We start from the raw sequence: 18,916 nt of genomic DNA, 5'->3' as shown, positions 1-18,916 counted from the left end.
TTATGGACAACATAGCAGCCCTAATGCTGTGGCTGGTCCGTCTCCAGCCTTTGGTAATGTTTGTGCCACTCCATTTGAGCTAGAGCCATTCAACCACAAAGATCTCTGTAGTCTTTGCCACGTGTCTTCTTTGTCACTAAGCATTTCCTTTCTTTGCTTTTCCCTTGTCTTTTAAAATTAACATTCGCACTCAAATAATAAAATCATTCAGAATACAATGGAAAAATGGGCAGAAGACTTGAACAAGCGATCTTCGAGACAAAAAAAAAATGGCTATAAGCATGTCAAAAAAGTTATCAGCATTCTTAGTAACCAAGGAATTAAAAGTTTGAAAAATATCATTTTCATCTATCAAGTTAGCACAATTTTTAAATTTTTATTTGTTTTTTATTGGCATATAATTGCTTTACAATGTTGTGTTAGTTTCTGCTGTACAATGAAGTGAATCAGCTATATGTATACCTATATCCCCTCCCTCTTGGACCTCCCTCCCTTCCCCCCCATCCCACCCATCTAGGTCATCACAGAGCACGGAGCTGAGCTCCCTGTGTTATACTGCAGGTTCCCACTAGCTATCTATTTTACACATGGTAGTGTATTTATGTCAAACCTATTCTCCCAATTCATCCCACACTCCCCTTCCCCCACACCCATGTCCACATGTCTGTTCTCTATGTCTGCGTATCTATTCCTTCCCTGCAAATAGGTTCATCTTTCTACATTCCAATATATGTGTTAATATACAATATTTGTTTTTCTCTTTCTGACTTACTTCACGCTGCATGACAGACTCTAGGTCCATCCACATCTCTACCAATGACCCAATTTCATTTCTTTTTATGGCTGAGTAATATTCCATTATATATATGTACCATATCTTCTTTGTCCATTCATCTGTCCATGGGCATTTAGATTTAGCAAAGAGGTTTTTTGTGTGTTTTTTGTTCTTTTTTTTTGCGGTATGTGGGCCTCTCACTGTTGTGGCCTCTCCCATTGCGGAGCACAGGCTCCGGACGCGCAGGCTCAGCGGCCATGGCTCACGGGCCCAGCCACTCCACGACATGTGGGATCTTCTCGGACCGGGGCACGAACCCGTGTGCCCTGCATCAGCAGGCGGACTCTCAACCACTGCGCCACCAGGGAAGCCCAGCAAAGAGTTTTTAAAAGATGATATTTTGTTGGTGAGAACTAGATGTTCTAAGTAGCAAGCCTAAAGGAAAAAATGCCATAGGTATGCAGACAAAGCCTACACCTTAGGATGCACATCAGTTAAAACAGTGAAATATTGTAAATAATGTCAACATTCAAAAAAGAAAGAATAGCCAAATAAATTGACAGCTATAAGGTGAATTATTTTGCAGTCACTAAATTATATTAAAAATTCCAATTTCTTGGGAAACGTCAACAAAGTAATGTCAATTGTTTAAAAAAGTAAGTATGAAGCTCTACAATATGATTCTAATTCTTTAAAAAATGTCCCACTTATTCATAGGAAACGAACCTGTGGTAAATTTCCCCATATGTTCAATAGCGGTTCTTTAGATATTGGGAAACATGCGAGGCACATGTTCAGCACTTTATACACATTGCATCACATTTATGCTTGCAAACATCTTAGGAAGTGGGTCTCTATCCCTGCTGTTATATCTGAAGAAACTGAGGCTCAGAGCTGGTAAGTAACTTGACCATGGCGACAGAGCCATTCAATGGAGGAGCCAGGACAAAAGCTAAGGTCAACTTGACCCAAAGCTCATGTTCATCATGTCCATGCCTGCCCACAGGTAATTTAAACTTTGTTTGGAAACAGATCAACAATAGAAATATTATAGGAAAAACATGCATATTCACAAAGTGACAATTCTCAAAATGGTTTCCTCCAAAGATGTAGTACATTTGGTAATGAATATGATCACGCTTCTAAAAAAAAACAGTAAAAATCTTGGAAGTCTTCTGTGAACCATGCCAGTTCTGCAAAATTTATTAATTGAATAAGTTCTTATTTAACACTTGCCTTTTGCCGGATATTGTGCTAGGTATCGGCACCACAGCAGGAATAACAGTATAAAGGAATTTCTTTGGATATTAGGGAAGTCTCTGGGGGGTAAGTGGAGATGGGAAGAGATAGTGAGGGTGAGAGTATCTATCAATCTAATATCAAACGTCCTGGCAGGGCTTCCCTGGTGGCGCAGTGGTTGAGAGTCCGCCTGCCGAGGCAGGGGACACGGGTTCATGCCCCGGCCCGGGAAGATCCCACATGCCTGTGGAGCAGCTGGGCCCGTGAACAATGGCCGCTGAGCCTGCGCGTCCGGAGCCTGTGCTCCGCAACGGGAGAGGCCACAACAGTGAGAGGTCCGCGTACCGCAAAACAAAACAAAACAAAAACAAACAAACAAAAAGCAACGACCTAGTTACTTACATCTAAGGACACTTTTATTTCTTTAAGCCTTCCATGAAAACGTATAATATTTCCGAGGATCCAGGACACCCCCTGGAAATGTCATACAGTTTTAAGCCTCTACAATGAATTCATGCTTATACTCTACCTGTAGTAATCAGATGAAATAAAATGCTTTTTAACATCACATAGAATTATTCTCATCCACTGGGTATACAGTGGTCCTTGCATTTGCCCTTCTGGGTGGTGCAATATTTTCCTTGTTAAGTAAGCAGAGATGCACTATCAGGAAAAGGCTTCTCAGCAGAAATGCCGTTGGATGTGTTCCCGTCCATCTTCGCTCCACATTTCCTTATCCATGTCCACCTTTCACTTTTCCAGAAAAGCCCATGCCTTGCAGCAAATGGGCTTCTACTATGAAGGCCACTATCTCTACAACTGTAAGTTAACAGGTAAATGCTTTCTTGCTTTTTAGTCTGTGAGTCAACCAGAATTTTTATCAATTTAGTTTTAGATTTGGCTGTTATAATAATGTCATGTGGGTGAGGATATGTACATGTCTCCTTTTCTTCAAAGCTCCTAGCCCTAGTGGTAAGAAACGTTAAGAAATGTTTTGTTTTGTTTTTTTTTAATTATTATTATTAAAAATTATACAAAGTTCATAGAAATGATAATGACTTAGACTTTCAACATTATGAGTTCAAATAAATTAGGACCCTGTAGGAAGATCCCTAAAAGCAGAGAGATATCTATGTGAGCAGGAAAATGGACGCCTTATTAACCTGACAGGAAGAGCAAATTAACCTCCTTGTTAATTCCCTCCTGTGGCCACTGAACACCAAGGAGTAGTTGAGGAACCAGAGCAAAAAGGGTAGAATCTGCCACAACAGACACCTTATGTTGTTTGTTCTGTAAATTAGGTGGTTCTCTTAATCTTTCAGACTACAAATTCAGGAGGAAGGATGAGTGCCCACGGCTCTTGAGATCAGGTGCCATTGCCATGGTGATTCATCTTATTTAATAAATGATACCATCTAATCCTTTGTAGTGATAAACACTTGTTTTCTCATTTCTAAAAATTGTAAATAAACTACCCTACCATGAGGTCTTTAAATATAGTTTTTAAGATTATTAAAACAGTGAATAAGTCTCCTCTCCCATGAGTGTGCTAATTACTGTTTTAGCTCTTGTTAACAGAAGAAACAGCTTAATAATAGTAACTTAACTGGAGGAGGTCAAACTGCTCATTCATTTGAATTTATGAGTACAAACCACCTTTTCATTAGATATCAGTGCAAAGTGTATATTTCATAGATACCTGCTATTGTTGCCACAAAGGATTTTAGAAACAAATACAATTTACCCAAAGTGTTCCACAGCTTTCAAAAGTATTAAACACACATAATGTCTAGCAGCTATGAAACCGAGAGAAAAACATTATTTTTCATTACAGGGGTGAAAATTGTTTCTCATTTCTCCAATTAAATGATTTTCAGAGGGTTCATCACCAGGAAAACCAGTATGTATGAACGCCGGAAATGCAGATGGCAGTCTCAGAAACGCTTATGCTAAATGGGAATCCAACTACAAGATTTCTCTCTATTGTCTGTGATAGCCACCCCATGATGGAAATAGTCTGGCTGTAAAACGATTTTTCAAAAGAAAAAGAAACAACTGTGGGAAGATTGCAAAGTTCTCTAGACAAACCTTCAAGTGACTCTTTTAAGTAAGGAAACGTTTATCGAAGGGTCAGAGTGGTTAGGAAAACTACTATGCCAGGAGCCAGGATCAGTCTTGCCGGAGCGACCGAGATTGTCCCAGGTGAGTGGGTGCCCCGGGGCGCAGGGCGGGTCCCCGCACGGCTGGCATCTGTTTGGCCGGGCGACCCTTGCTCTGTCTCCAGGAGCCCAGCGACTCCTGAGGCTGCGCGGGCTGCCCGGGACGCCCTGCCAGCAGCCTCCCGCTCGCGAGGAGCATCTCCCCTCCGCGGCTGCCGAGGCCAGCTCTGTCTCTCCGCCATCCTCAAGTCCTCCGACATTTTTCACAGAGAAAGGGAGGTAGGGAGTAGAGGAAACGGCCGAGTGTCTGCACCCAGCCTCTGCCGCAGCACGAGAAGAGGGAGAGGAGGAAGGCTGGCGGGTAAGCCGCTGTTAAACTGTAATTCTATCGATAATGAAAAGAATCATCATCACCTCTAGCAAGAGAGCCTCGGATACACCCACCCGGGCAGCGGCTAGGGGGTTGGCAGGCGTTCCACCTCCTCGCCCCCTCGAAGGCTGTGAAACCCACCTCAAGCCGTGCACACTAGAACTCCCTTCCCTCCGACCAGAGGGAGGGGAAAGAACAAAAGAGGCCCCCGCCCCCTACCCACACACCTCCGATATTTTATCGATGCTCAAGGTATGCATTTTTGCACCCCCTTTGGCTCACACCTTCACCACTTGCATTTTCCCAAAGGTGAAGCAAGAGAAAATACCACCCCGAGGTGATCGGTCGATTGGACACTGTTAATTTCACATTCGGTTTTCTAACAAACAGCCACCCCAATCGGCAGGTCCTCGCGCCCCGCGGGGTCTCCCGCCGCTCCCGGCCCTCGTTGCTGGATCCCCAAGGCGCCCAGCTCTCCGCCGGGGACCCGACTGAAGGTTCCCTGGGCCGGCAGGACACTCGCCCAGCCGGTCCGCAGCAGCCGGAGGGCGACGAGCGGACCGCGCAGAGGCTGCAACGCGGGATCCAACTTCCCAAAGCAGCGGCGCGGCCCGGGCTTCCTCCCGCGGCGCCGCGGGCAGCGCCGAGACCCCCGCGCCGGCTGACTGCCCCGCCCGGGCACAGGCAGTTGCACTCTCCACCCCCTCTTTCCTTCACCTCCGCACCCCCCCACACACCTTTAAAAGATTCATCCATCGGTGCAGAGCAGACATTTTGATGTCATTTACTTAGCACCGCTCGGTATCAGAGGCAACATCTTACCCAGTCGCCTGGAGGTGTGGGCAGCGCACCGATGGGTCCGGGGGCGCGAGGCTGAGCTGCTCGGTCCTCTAGCGGAGCCGGTTTGCTGCCATCCGCCCAACTTCAGCTCCCCGCTGGCGAGGAGAAGGGAAGAGAGGCGAGGAGGGAGTGGTGGGGGAGGGGGAGGAGGGAGAGGTGGGCGGGGAGGGAGCGGGAGCCTCTCGGCAGCGCGCATGCGCCCCGCGGGCGGGCGCAGCCCCTCGCCCGGCTCGGCCAGAGGTGCCGCTTCTTCCCTGGGGGTGCGACCGCTTGAGTCACGGCGCGCCTCCGCCCCTCCCTGGCCGCCAGGCCCAAGCGCGCTCGCCTCGGCTCGGCGCCCACGGCGCGGAGGGGCTTGGTTGCAGCTCCGGGCTCCGGCGCCGGGGGTCCGCGGCTTCGCGGGCACCTTGGAGACCTGGGAACCTCCCTTGATGAGAGAGTCTCTCGCGCCCAGGCTCATTCAACTTCACGTTCACCCGCAGCCCGCGTTATTTTTCCCTGCGCTTCAGGCGAATGTTTGAAACCAGAATCCTGTCTTTAAGGAACAAAACAGGTGCAGCGGCGGGGTCCCAGTGGAGGCAGTCCCTGCGTGAGGGTTCAAAGAAGTAGGAAGTTAAGCAAAAGTTGCTTACCAGAAGACTCGACTTTATCAAGGGTTCTTTACTTTATTGAAGTCCTCAGCCAGAATCTGACCCTTTTCCCTAAGAATGATCACAGATGCTCTCGGATCTGGGGCATATGTTCTGTCTCAGACGTCAGGACCCCTGGAGCCAGAGTTTTGAGTGAGAGATGCTGATGACAGGGCAAGAGTAGTGACTTACTAACAGAGATGTTGATGCTTGGGGCCTGAAGCATCCTTCGCGGACAGCTCCATAGCGATCAGGTCTGATAATTGTGCTGCTCCCAAGCGGAGCCCAGCTTGGTAGTGAAGGAGCTTTGGATACTTAATGCATCCTCAGCGCTAGATTGCACCTCCGATGATTAGATTGAAGTGTGTGTGAGGATGAATTAGGGAACCGGGTGTCTTTCTCTTCAGATGTGGCATCTGTGGGAAGAGGAGAGAGTTCCTGGCAGGAATGATTAGGCTTTTTTTCTTATACCTATTTAAAACTGATTACTTGTAAGTGTATATGGTTTCCCAATGCTTGTGTGCTTATGCATTCAAACAGCGTTATTATTTCACGCTCCTTTACTGAACACCCTCCTAGACTTCCCCCACCTCCACCCCTACTTGACTGCACTGTGTCTCGGCTTGCTCTAGGACCTTCCTCTCTAGCTACACCCTGCTTCTGAGTACTAGTGATCTTCAAAGTGCTTGTGCTGGGCTTGTGCTGGTCTGCAAATTGTTCTTTATTGCTCTCTAATGAGCGATATGTTTAGAAATTGAGAAGAAGACTTAGAAACTTTTATAGCAGTTTGGCGTTGCCTTGGCATCCAAGCACATTAGCTAGTTGGACTTTGTATGTTTTATTTTATTTGTAAAGTAACTCATTTTTGTTGGATTTTACAAAAGTATTGGTCCACGCACGGTGCATTGAAAATAAAAAAGTCCTTCATCAAAAATGGTTTGAGGGGCTTCGCTGGTGGCGCAGTGCTTGAGAGTCCGCCTGCCGATGCAGGGGACACGAGTTCGTGCCCCGGTCAGGGAAGATCCCACATGCCGCGGAGCGGCTGGGCCCGTGAGCCATGGCCGCTGAGCCTGCGCGTTCGGAGCCTGTGCTCCGCAACGCGAGAGGCCACAACGGTGAGAGGCCCGCGTACAGCAAAAAAAAAAAAAAAAAAAAAAAAGTGGTGTGAGCATCACTGAATTCTGTATAACTCCCAGATTTATATCTCCATCTGACCTCTTCCAGAGCTCTTTTATGTCAACTACTTTTACATCTTCACTTGAAGATAATTATAATAGCTTTTACTGAACAATTACTGTGTGCCAAGTTCTGATGTAAATGTTTCACATAGATTTCTTGTTTTCTCTACAAGATAGATAGTATTATTATGTTTAACAGGCACCTCAAAGGCAGAACTCCAAATATCTAACCCCTCCAAACCCATTTCTCTTCTGTTTCCACACAGTCACTCCAGACAAAAATTTAGAAGTTATCCTTGCTTTGTCTCTTTCACCCATACATCCAATTAATTAGCATGTCATGTTGTCTCCAAAATGTAGCCCCAATTCACCTACTTTTCTCCCTTCCCATTGGTATAACCTTAGTCTAAGCCTCTGTCAACACGTTCTCCAAACAATAGCTGCGTGATCTTTTGCAAACATAACCAGATCACGTCATGCTTCAGCTTTCAACTCCCCAATGAGATTTCATGGCACTTTAAGTACAAACCCTAATCCTTAGCACAGCATAGAAGTATCTATTTAATATTGTCCCAGTCTACGTGTTCTATAGCCACATCGGCCTGTTTCTTGAATAAGTCTAACTTACAGTACTTGCTGTTCTTTTTGTCTGGAATCCTCTACTCGCCCCCCCTCCCCCATAGTAGGTTCCTAAATATCCCACAGGTCTCCGCTCAGATATCACCTACTCAGATAGGCCTTATCTAACCAACCACCCAATGTAATCTGCTCCAGTGTTCTTCTCTGTCGGATCGCCTTGCTTTATTTTCTTCCAGACATTTTTCACTATCTGAATCAGCTTGCATTTGTTTACTTGTTTATTATCTCCTCATCCCCCTCTACGATAGAGTCTCTCAAGAGGGTTCCCTACATTTTTCATTGTTTTATCTCTAATGCCCAGAATGGGATTTGACACATCGTGCATACTCAGTAAGTATTTAGTGAATGAATGCATGACTGAATGAATAAATAACACACTTAAAAAGTTTTCTTTATTTTTCCTGACACTTCTTCTTGGACCTCACTACTGCCTGTCAGAATCTGTTGGTTCCCAGAAGTGCGCAGGTAGACCATATTGTTTCCCCTGTCCATCCTGTCAAAAACGGCTCCATGGAATGATACACATCTCAACTAGATGCCAAAGTAGTGTTCCTAGAACCAACTTTAAAACAAACATACCTGATAAGAAAGACATCTTGCTTCTGTGAACTTCCCTAAGTTGTAATAATGGCTGTTGGGGCAATTGTTTGCACCTATGACAACTTGGCTGTTCTGCTACTCATTTACTTGCTGAATTCAAATGCAACCTCTTGGTGACTTTCTTTCCTGATTGTAGCTTGTTGTGTAATCCTTTGTGTATTAGCCAGAATCTTCAGTGATAGCACTCTAGGAACTGGACACGTCGCCATGTTCTGAGTGTTAGAGAGATGGGTGGAACCAGCCACTGCTTTAATGACCTTCATCACTTGCAGCCTCCGTGTGTATATCTGGGTCTTAGGAAATATCTGGAGTTCCAATGATATCAAATGATGGATAGGTCAATAATTCAACTAAATAAACTTTATTAATGTCTACTACAGCCTGGCATTATGTCTTCAAGTTTTTTGCAAAAAATGTAAATGTTATATAAAATGATTATAAGTGACTCAGAAACGGATTTCAGTTTATTTTGGCCATGGGGATGCCTTCTCTTCTCTTTATACAGAATTTCAGAGCTCATCACTAAACAGCTGTGTGGTAGATATGAAAAGCAGCATTTGATCATGAATATTTCCATGATATTACGAGTGTGTTTTTCAAGTAGAGAGAATCTGGATGCAGCAGCAGATTTTGCTATAGGAGGCAGACAGAAGGTTTGAAGACAAAGTATGTGCAGACGAGATACTGGAAAAACACAGAGCATCATAATATTTATAGCACATTTACTCATAATTAAGGGTATTTGTCATCATTAGGAGACATGGAATCTACCTCAGTTAGTTTGGTATCCTCCAAAGGTTATTTCAGAAGGAAATTATGTAACATCTTTACATTTTATTCTCTCTTTTCCCACATGCTCATTTATTTAAAAACATCTGCTTTACCTTTGAAAAGTGGAGGGAAAAGGAAGAAGTTCGTTTGAATCTAGGAAACCCTGACTGCACCATCTGGGCAGACTTCTCCAGAGTGACGTGTGGAAGGATAGCTAAAATATGACCGCTTACACATGCTTTTTCTTTATTTTTAGTAAGTGGGGCTCCTCATGTTTCTTCGGCTAGTTTCATTCAAACTTTGAAAACAGGCTCTTCTCAGGGAAATTATTTAGATGGAAACTAAGTCACTTTGCTGTACACCTGACACTAACACAACATTGTAAATCAACTATACTTCAATTTTTAAAAAGTGATAAAAAAAAGAAGTGTGCAGAATCAGAGGAGACAAAAAAACAAATACTTGTATTTCTTCATTAACATTTGAAGAAGGTGAGAGAAAGGAAAGAAAGACAAGGCAGTCTGCCTCCCAAATATATAAAATGAGATATAATTAGGGTTACATATTTTATATATACTTTATTTTTAAATAAATCATTAGTTATTAATGTCTCCTTAATTGTTTAACTGACCATCATTGAACTTAAAGGGCTCAATATTATTCTTTCAGAATAGCATTAGTGATTTTATAGGGTAATTGGCATTTTTCACATTTCAATTGAATGAGTCCACTGAAGTAGATATAAACACCTTCATGTGATTTTTATCAGTTATGCCCAATTTTGTACACCATAAATTCTATATCGTCAAGCCATTCCCACAATGCCTTGACAAGGTAGAGCTGTTTTTGAGTCACACTAAGTACTTTATAGAATTTCTCAGTAGATGAACTCTGCATACTCACGCTCTGTTTGGTACAACAGATCTATCATGCAATGTTGGACAACAGTCCTCTGCTCCTCCATGGAAAAAGAGTGAAATGTTTATCTCACTTAGAGAATATGATGATGATCAATGATTACAGTCAGATTCTTTGTGGATGGAGAAAAGTTCCAGAACTTAATGGTCCATGTTGTGTTATTTTGAGATTGTTAAAGGCCCGTAGATGACGGTTGTGGGATTATGGAATAGGCTTCTGCTTTGTCAGACCTACTTCCAGAGCTGGATGGAAGGAAGAGGGGAGACAGGCAGTGGTTTAATTTCTCACCATCTTTACTATGTTTTGGTTCATGACAGAGCAAGTATGAAGTCAGAGGTGCATAAAGTCAACACAGATCTTTGTATATATGGAGAGGGACAGTTTGCTAAAGATATCTAGTATCCAGAAGGGCCCAGGTGACTAATTTTTAGTTCCATGTTGAAATATACATAAGTTGCAGATCAGAAAAATCTATACTCCCATTGCAAAAGGCTTCTTAATGTCTCCATGATTTCTTGATTTTCTGTGAACTAGTTTTACAGCGTGAATATGTTAAAATATGATATGAAAATACTTTACAGTCCCACCTGTCTTCACATTTGAATATTAGTAGCATTTACCTAATCCTGAATGATTGCCTATTCGAGTCTCTTCCATCTCTTCATTCATTCATTCACCCATTCACTTACAAAGCTCTTAGAAAGCATCTGTATTGACATTCTGGGGAATAGAAATGCAGTGGAAAATATAGTACCTTTCATTGAGAATTTATAATCAAGTGAGATAGGCTTTACATACATGAAGTTGCCAGAGGAAATCAATGAGAACACTTAAGATAATGCGCTTTTATCTTTTCTTTCCAGGAGGTCGGCCAGAGAATGATGAAAAAGGAAATTGTATGTTTTACAGTCAGAACTCTTAACTGCACAGCATAGAAATGATACAGGATCAAAGCAGCCCATGGAATTGCACACGTAAAACTTTCTTTGTATTGCACGGGACTGGTTTAGAATGGCTTGCAGATTTGCAATAAGGATTCAGAGGAGAGATTGAGCATATAACATATTTAAATAGAAAGTTACTGGTTATACTTTTGGTTGACGGCTACTTAGAAAATATTAAGCACCTTCAATGTGCAAGGCATTATGCAGGGCTCTGTGAGGGTTGCGTAGACGAATCAGAACATAAGAAATGAAGTGGTGAGTAGCATAGAGTCCAGAGAGATCATGCTCATGTGCTTATGAGTGACTGTGGCCCTCTGAGTGACCAGCAAAGAATAGAGACCAATTGTATATGCTGAGATGTGCAGAACGGCATTTGGGTTGGAAACCACAATGTGGTATCAAGATTGTGTGTTGGTTCAGTGAGAATTACAGGATATGTATAGGAAAACTTGATTAGTATGGCTTAGTTATATAACGTAATAAAGTTTTAAATGTCAGTTGAGGCTACACTGTGGTGGGAGAGGAGTTAAAATCTCAGATATGACAAATTCATTTCATCTCCACACCAACTCTAACTAACTACGACTAGTACTGTGTTGAGTAGAATTCTGAGGCCACATCTAAGATTAAGGAAGAAATATGATGGTGATAATTAGCAATAGCTGATATGTTATATTTGTCTAGTATTTGAAATTTCTCTTCTAGTCAATTAGGAGTCAAAGGAATTTGAAAAAGGGGGAACTGTCTATATTCAGGACAATAGTTCTCGAAGAACTCTCAAACTGTTGTTTTCCCTTTAAAGTCAGTACTCTGGAAACAATAAATTCACTTGATAAATAAGCTGGGATAATGCAAATTGACCTCTGAATTTCTTTCTTGGGATTTGATAAATGCATATTAAAGGCTCTGAAAAGCTCCTTGACAAGTTCCGAAGCAAGGAGCAAAACAAATAGGAATCCCTAACCATATGGAGCTTATATTCTAGTAATAGAGACAAGCACAAATCAAGGTAAATACATAAAATGTATAGTAAGTTAGATAATTAAAAGTGATATGGGGGAAAAGTAAATCAGTAAAAGAGGACTGTGTGTGGGCATGTGAGTTGGAAAGGATTCTGAAATTGTACATAGGGTAGCAAAAAGGCCTCACTGAGAAGGTGATATTTGAGAAAAGATACAAAGGAAGCAAGAAATTGAGTTAGTGGATACCTGGAGAAAGAACATTCCAGCAGAGGTATCAGCCAGTGCAAAGGCCCTGAGGTGAGAGTTTGTCTGTCATAGTCACAACAGCAATGAACACATGGGGGGAGTTGTATGAGATGAGGTTAGAAAGAGAAAGAGAAGGTAATCATGTACTGCCTCGTAGCTCAGGATGTTGGCTTATACTTTTGGAGAATTGGAGAGCTATCAGAGGGTTCTGAATAAAGGAGTGCCACGAAGGAAGCCATAGCCTCTGAGAAGATTATTTGCAATGTGTATATAACACAATTTCCTAAAAAACTACTAATTATCAATAAGAAAAAGACAACAACCAAATAGAAAATGGGGCAAAATGAGAATAGGACCACTCTGGCTATGGCCTGGGGGACGAGGGCAAGAACAGAAGCCAGCAGTGGGGTTAGGGGACTATTGCAGTTGACTCCATGGGGAATGATGGTGGTGTGGACCAGAGTCGTACCAGTGGAAGTCTTCAGGAGCAGTCAGATGCTTGATACACTTTCGAAGTGGAGTTTACAGGATTTGCTGACTGGTTGGATGTGTGGTGTAAAAGAATTTGAGGAATCAAGGATGACCCCACTAGTTTTGGCCTGATCACTGAAACTTTCCTTTAATAATGATGTGCTGGACGTCCTTCTTCCACAGCCCGCCTATCCCCACAGCTCAGACCAATAAATTACTATAAACAGGCTTATCCAACAGGGCCTCTTGGTCCAAAGAGCAAGAGGTTTCCAGAAAGAGGCAATACCGAGAGACCTGCAGGCAGAGCCTGCTGGATCTGCATCTATAGCCTCTCTTGGTGCAGCTCTGACCTTGAATCCTGGCTTCAGATCGTCTCCTTTTGTTTCTGCTCCTTTTGCCTCTGAATGCCTACTTTGGCGGTCTAGAATAGGAGTGCCACTCTATTACTCAAGTTCTTAAAAGAAATGAGGTCCTGCTTTCGTGCTGCACTACCTGCTACCTGCTTCCAAAGCCCTTGCTGCCAACCACCTGCCCGTCTGCTTGCCCATCTATTTCCTATTGCCAAGTTCTTGACACCGAGATCTGCCTAGGAGCCAGGACATCTGCCTGTTGCCTACCATTGGACCTCTCTGACGCTAGCAACTTGCCATCTTGGCCTGGACCCTTGCCTGTTCCCTGCTGTGACCATCCCCTAAAGCTCTGTGGCTTTTCCCATGTGTTCACGTCTTTCCAGCTCTTAAGATAATTCATTCATTTAAGGATTCATTCATTCATATCTGCATTCATGCATTAAATTAACATTTACTGAGGGCTAATTCTGAGTCCTCTACCTGTTGGAGACCATAGGTAATAGGTGAATAATACATAAGCTCTATTTCCTATGTCCTAGAGAATCTCCCAGAGTCTAGAAGGATGTGGCCTAATGAGGAAGGCAGACACGTAAACCATATTTACAGTGAATTGCGATCATCGCCCTCCATCTACAATCATCTTTTAAAAACGGAGACATTTTGCTGCTATACAAAGAGCACGGTGCAGTGTTTTACGGCCGGGAATTGGAATTAATCTGATGGAGGCTAGAGGTTCAGCTCTCCCCTTCACTAGCTGGGTGACACTGGCAAGTTGATTTACCTCTGTGGCTTGAGTGTATTCATCTTTGAAATGGGAACAATAGCTAGACGTTTTATAGGATTGTTGCGAGGATTACATAAGACGTTCATGGAAAGTGCTTTATCATAGCTTCTGACACATACGAAAGCACAATCAGTTTTATCACGCCTTCACTTTCTTCTCTTCCCCCTCCTACATCTCCTAGCAGTCTAAGTGGCAGTGATAGGAACCAGGGAGAGAATCCTTGGCATGAGGGAGACATTCTCTGATCTCAGGGGCTTGGGTTAGATGTCTAGGACTCTCCAAGCGCCCTGTACTGATCTGAGTCATAATATTGTTTAGTCATTGTCTATTTATTTGGTCATCTCCCTCATGAGCCTTTCGTTTCTTGTGGGCAAGGACTTGACTTCCTCATCATCTTGCTCAGTGCCACATATGAAGAAGTACCGGTAAATATTTGTTGAATTAAAACAAAAGGATGGGGCTTCCTTGGTGGCGCAGTGGTTGAGAGTCCGCCTGCCGATGCAGGGGACACGGGTTCGTGCCCCGGTCCGGGAAGATCCCACATGCCGCGGAGCGGCTGGGCCCGTGAGCCATGGCCGCTGAGCCTGCGCGTCCGGAGCCTGTGCTCCGCAACGGGAGAGGCCACAACGGTGAGAGGCCCGCGTACCGCAAAAAAACCCAAAAAGGATGACAAGGCTTCCCATTGGTGGTGCCAACTGCATTAAATTTGAAAGAAGGAATTTACCACATGAAAGAGGAATAAGACTGTTTCAAGCATTGAGAATAATGTGAACAGAGCTCTGTGACAGGGCACCTCCAATGCATTCAGGGAATCTTAGGTGTGGGGGAATCTCTGTCTATCTGTGCACGGCATAAGCCTTTGAATTTTGAAAAGTGGGCAGAGCCAGATCCCAAAGGACCTTGTATGTATAATGACTGAAACGTTTGGACTTTTTTATGGGATGCAGAGCATGGGAGGATAAGAAGTGGGGCCCTTGAGGCTTTCATGATCTTGTCCTTACTTCTCTTTTTCAGCCTTTTCTCCTTGACTGACAGTTTATGCTCCAGGAACACGAAAATGTTTGTACACCATCCCTTCCCCACCCCTCGAACATCACAGTGCTTCTGCTTCCTGCTTTGTTGCTTGGCTTATGTGGTTCTCACTTCCCCTTGTTCACCAGCAACCACCCAGGGCCCCCAGGGCCCCCTCTCTGCAGGCTATTACTCATCCTGTAGCCCAGAAGTCACCCTTTCCAGAAAGTCTTCCCGAGTTCTGAGTCCCCTAACTCTCAGGCAGTCATCTGAGTTCACATTCAATGAGTGCCCACTGTGTGTCAAGCACCCTGGTGTTTACTTTATGTCTATAATTTGATGTAACCCTCAAAACTCTATAAAATAGGTGCTATTATCTTTTTTTAGAAATTGAGAAAACTGATATACTTTTGGGGGGATTTAGTCTACATTTTCAGATAAGTAAAAAAAAAAAAAAGAAGCCTAGATAAATTATCTAGGGTCAAAGAGTGGCTGAGCTATTGCACTTGATGCAGGGTGTATAATCCCCACTGGCTTTGAACTTGAACACTACACTTCACTATCTACTTTTTTTTTTTTTTTTAAGCAGTATCAGTTTGGTAGAATACTAGGTTGACAGTTTTTTATTTGACCTTTCTGTGTCAAATCCCTTTTTACCATTCCTTGATGATATCTTGGGCAGATTCCATAATTACCTGGTCACTTTCCATGATTAAACTCACCCAGCCCAGTTTAAGTTTTTCGCTTTTTCAAAACCCTTTTTCTTCCCAGGCAGGACAGGCTCTTGGCACCAGAGACTTGGAATGAAGACTGGGCACAGTCTGCTCTGTCACTCTGTCCCCAACCTCCTCTTTCTAGGAGCCACCGGGTTGGAAGGAGTCAGGGAGGAGAAGTGTAGAGAAAAGGGCAAACATCTCTTTACTTAACTGGTCTTGGCTGCTGTGCTCTCCTTGTTGGTGTATGTGCTTTGGAGACAGACACGAATGGGCTGGCATTTTCATTTGGGTGCACAGGTCCAGATGCTGCTGTCTGTGAGCACGTGTGGGTTCTTAGGAGGGCCGTGCAGGGACACCCAATGTACAGTTCCCTTCTATCTCTTCCAGCACTTCCACAACCCCTCTCACACCAGGCCCTGCCACTGATGGTCTCCCCACAGACCCTTGTGGCTGGAATCTTCTCACTGAGTGGAAGTCCTCTTGGCTGGGATGCCAGCAAGTTGGCTCCAACATAGGTAAGTTTCACGATGTCCACACGATCATGAGAAATTCACACAATATTGTTATCCCCAAGGGTAGAGAGTGCAGAGAGGTATCCTGTCACTCGTACTCTCTGTCATCCACCTAGTCATGGGGTTGATGAGCAAATCTACAACCTTAGCAGATGTCCAGTCAGGGTACTAAGGTGATGCTCCTCCTAGAGCAGCACCCTTAGTCTATGGCTTTGCCTTTAAAAATATTTTTATACATAAAATATATCATTCATAATAACGTATATGCACAATTTAATGAACAATAATAAAAGTAACTGCCGCGCATTTACCATTTTGAGAATTAAAACATTTCCCAGTACCTCAGCTGCCCCTGAGTATGCTCTCTGATTCTGGATTTTGTGTTAATGCATCCTTATATATTAAAAGAAATTCCTAGCACCTGTATATTGCGTTCATTTTCTATTGCTGACATAGTAAATTACCACAAACTCGTGGCTTAAAAAATACGAATACATTATCTTACAATTCTGTAGGTTTGGGTTCTGACATGGATTTCACTGACTCTAAAATCAAAGTTTTAATAGGGCTGCATTTCTTTCTAGACGCTCTAGGGGAGAGTCCATTCTCTTGCCTAGTTTCTAGAGACCACCTGTTACAGAACGCACGTCCATGGGCCCAGCGCACAGTGAGGCCAAAGAAACCAAAACGTGGGAGTTTGGAGCAGAGAAAGGTTTATTGCAGGGCCGTGCAAGGAGACAGTGGCTCATGCCTTAGAAACCCTGAACTCCCCGAAAGCTTTCAGCAAAGCTCTTTTGCAGGAAAGGTGAGGAAGGGGCGTGGTTAGTTGTTGCAGACTCCTTGGTGTCAGACCCTTTGTTCTTGAGGTCAGGTCAAGGTCAAGTCATGATGTTCCTGTAAACCTCCACCAAAACAAATGTTATTCTCTGTCCTGACAAAAAGGGCAAGGTCCCAAGGCTCAACTGTCGCCCTCCAAGGTCCAGGTCCTGGCTAAGAAGAGGGGGTCCCTGCAAGGGCCGGTTACCCTGCCCGGGAGCGGTCATCCAGCACCCAGTCTGCATCCTCTCGCCAGTGCTGAGGCCCAGCTGAAGAGGCAGATCTCAGTGGCCGGCTCCCTCAGGGCCAGGTCCCCAGACCCTGCCCAGCCATCATCACTGAGGGAGCCAGGCGCCCAGGACCCCGCCGGCCCTCAGGCTTCTCGGGTAGCCCAGATGCAGGCTGGGTTGCACGGACTGAGACCCATGGAGACGGCCACTACCATCAGGTCACAGAGCTGGGGCTGGGGGAGAGGTTCGCTGCTGCTTCAAGGCCTGGGCCCGGCCCGTGGATTGCTGTGGCCAGGCCTCCAGAGCCCTGCAGGACACAGCCTCCCGCCTGTCCCCGGGGTCCCCCAGCTCGCCCGCCAACCTGAGGCCAGAGGGCCTGGAGGGCCCCGGGGGGAACCCCGATCCGCCTCTCACCACACTGTCTGCCATGAGGACCCCTGCAAGGCTGACAGTTGACAGGGAGGGACCTCCAACTGCTGCACCAGGGTCCCCGCCCCTATTACGCTTCCACATTCCTTGGCTCGTCGTCTTCTTACATCTTTTTTTTTTTTTTTTGCGGTGCGTGGGCCTCTCACTGCTGTGGACTCTCCCGCTGCGGAGCACAGGCTCCGGAAGCGCAGGCTCAGCAGCCATGGCTCACGGGCCCAGCCGCTCCGCGCACGTGGGATCCTCCCGGACCGGGGCAAGAACCCGCGGTCCCTGCATCGGCAGGCGGACTCTCAACCACCGCGCCACCAGGGAAGCCCCTTCTTCCATCTTTAAAGTTAGTAATGCTGCATCTCTCTGACCCTTCTTCCTTGGTCACACTTAGTCTCCCCCTAAGTGACTTTGTCCCTTAGTCTCCTTCTGACCACAGCTGGAAGAGACTCTCTGCCTTTAAAGATCCATGTAATTAGATTGGACGCACCCGGATGATCGCCCCATCTCAAGGTCCTTAAGTTGACCACATCCTCCAAGTCTCTTTTACCAAGTAAGATATATATGAACAGTTTTGGAGGATTACATCCTTGGAGGACATCTTTGGAGGGGGCATTATTCTACTTACCACATATATGTACTGCTAAAAACATTTTGTATAGTTTTGCCTGTTTTCACACTTTATACAAACAGAATTAAACGGTGTGTATTCTTTTGTGACTTGCTTTTTTCACTTAATATTAGATTTTGAGTTTATCCATGTTGACGCATGAGATGTAGATCTATTTTCATTACTATATAGTATTCTATTGTAAGAATATACTATGCCGTAATACAATGAATATAATATACCATTTATGTATCTGTTCTGCTGCTAATAGACATTTTAGTATAGTCATCCCTCAGTATCTATGGGGCTATGGATTTCAGGATGCCCACAGATAGCAACATCCATGATGCTCAGGTTCCTTGTAGACAGGCATACCTCTTTTTATTGTGCTTCAATTCATTGCACTTCACAGATGTTGCGTTTTTTTTACAAGTAAAGGTTTGTGGCAGCCCTGCATCAAGCAGGTCTATCGGTGTCATTTTTCCAACAGTATTTGCTCACTTCATGTCTCTGTGTCACATTTTGGTAATTCTTGCAATATATCAAACATTTTCATTATTACTATACTTGTCATGGTGATCTGTGATCAGTGATCTTTGGTGTTACTGTTGTAACTGTTTTGGGGCACCACAAACTGTGCGCATATAACCTGACAAACTTAGTAAGTGTCGTTTGTGTTCTGACTGACCCACTGACCAGCCATCCCCTTCTCCCTCCCTCTCCTCAGGC

General features: G+C 44.5%; 2 protein-coding genes across 4 annotated transcripts in view; one reads left to right on the top strand and one right to left on the bottom strand.

The window, feature by feature from the left end:
* Nucleotides 1-5,502, bottom strand: part of RGS17 (regulator of G protein signaling 17) — an 88,136-nt gene extending 82,634 nt beyond the window's left edge. Inside the window, exon 1 of one of the 3 annotated variants that reach the window (XM_027083117.1) lies at nucleotides 5,366-5,502. The gene's annotated coding sequence lies outside the window, so the exon portion shown is untranslated. Of the gene's footprint in view, nucleotides 1-5,280 lie in introns of all 3 variants that reach the window. The other 2 variants (XM_027083142.1, XM_027083136.1) reach the window with 2 other exon arrangements.
* LOC113607604 (uncharacterized) overlaps nucleotides 1-17,712 on the top strand; it is a 118,584-nt gene extending 100,872 nt beyond the window's left edge. The window contains exons 1-5 of the mRNA XM_027083102.1: nucleotides 2,533-2,847; nucleotides 3,892-4,216; nucleotides 10,982-11,092; nucleotides 15,990-16,117; nucleotides 17,057-17,712. Coding sequence (XP_026938903.1) covers nucleotides 11,079-11,092; nucleotides 15,990-16,117; nucleotides 17,057-17,616 — 702 coding nt within the window. The 5' untranslated portion in view covers nucleotides 2,533-2,847; nucleotides 3,892-4,216; nucleotides 10,982-11,078 and the 3' untranslated portion in view covers nucleotides 17,617-17,712. Of the gene's footprint in view, nucleotides 2,848-3,891; nucleotides 4,217-10,981; nucleotides 11,093-15,989; nucleotides 16,118-17,056 lie in introns of the transcript that reaches the window.
* The last annotated feature ends 1,204 nt before the right edge of the window (nucleotides 17,713-18,916 follow it).

The sequence above is a fragment of the Aethalodelphis obliquidens genome, unplaced genomic scaffold (assembly GCF_003676395.1).
Source record: "Aethalodelphis obliquidens isolate GAN/ISIS:26980383/991018 unplaced genomic scaffold, ASM367639v1 scaffold3, whole genome shotgun sequence".
Taxonomy (NCBI): Eukaryota; Metazoa; Chordata; class Mammalia; order Artiodactyla; family Delphinidae; genus Aethalodelphis; species Aethalodelphis obliquidens.
Note: the sequence above shows the minus strand (reverse complement) of the source record. Positions and strands in the feature narration are given on the sequence as shown.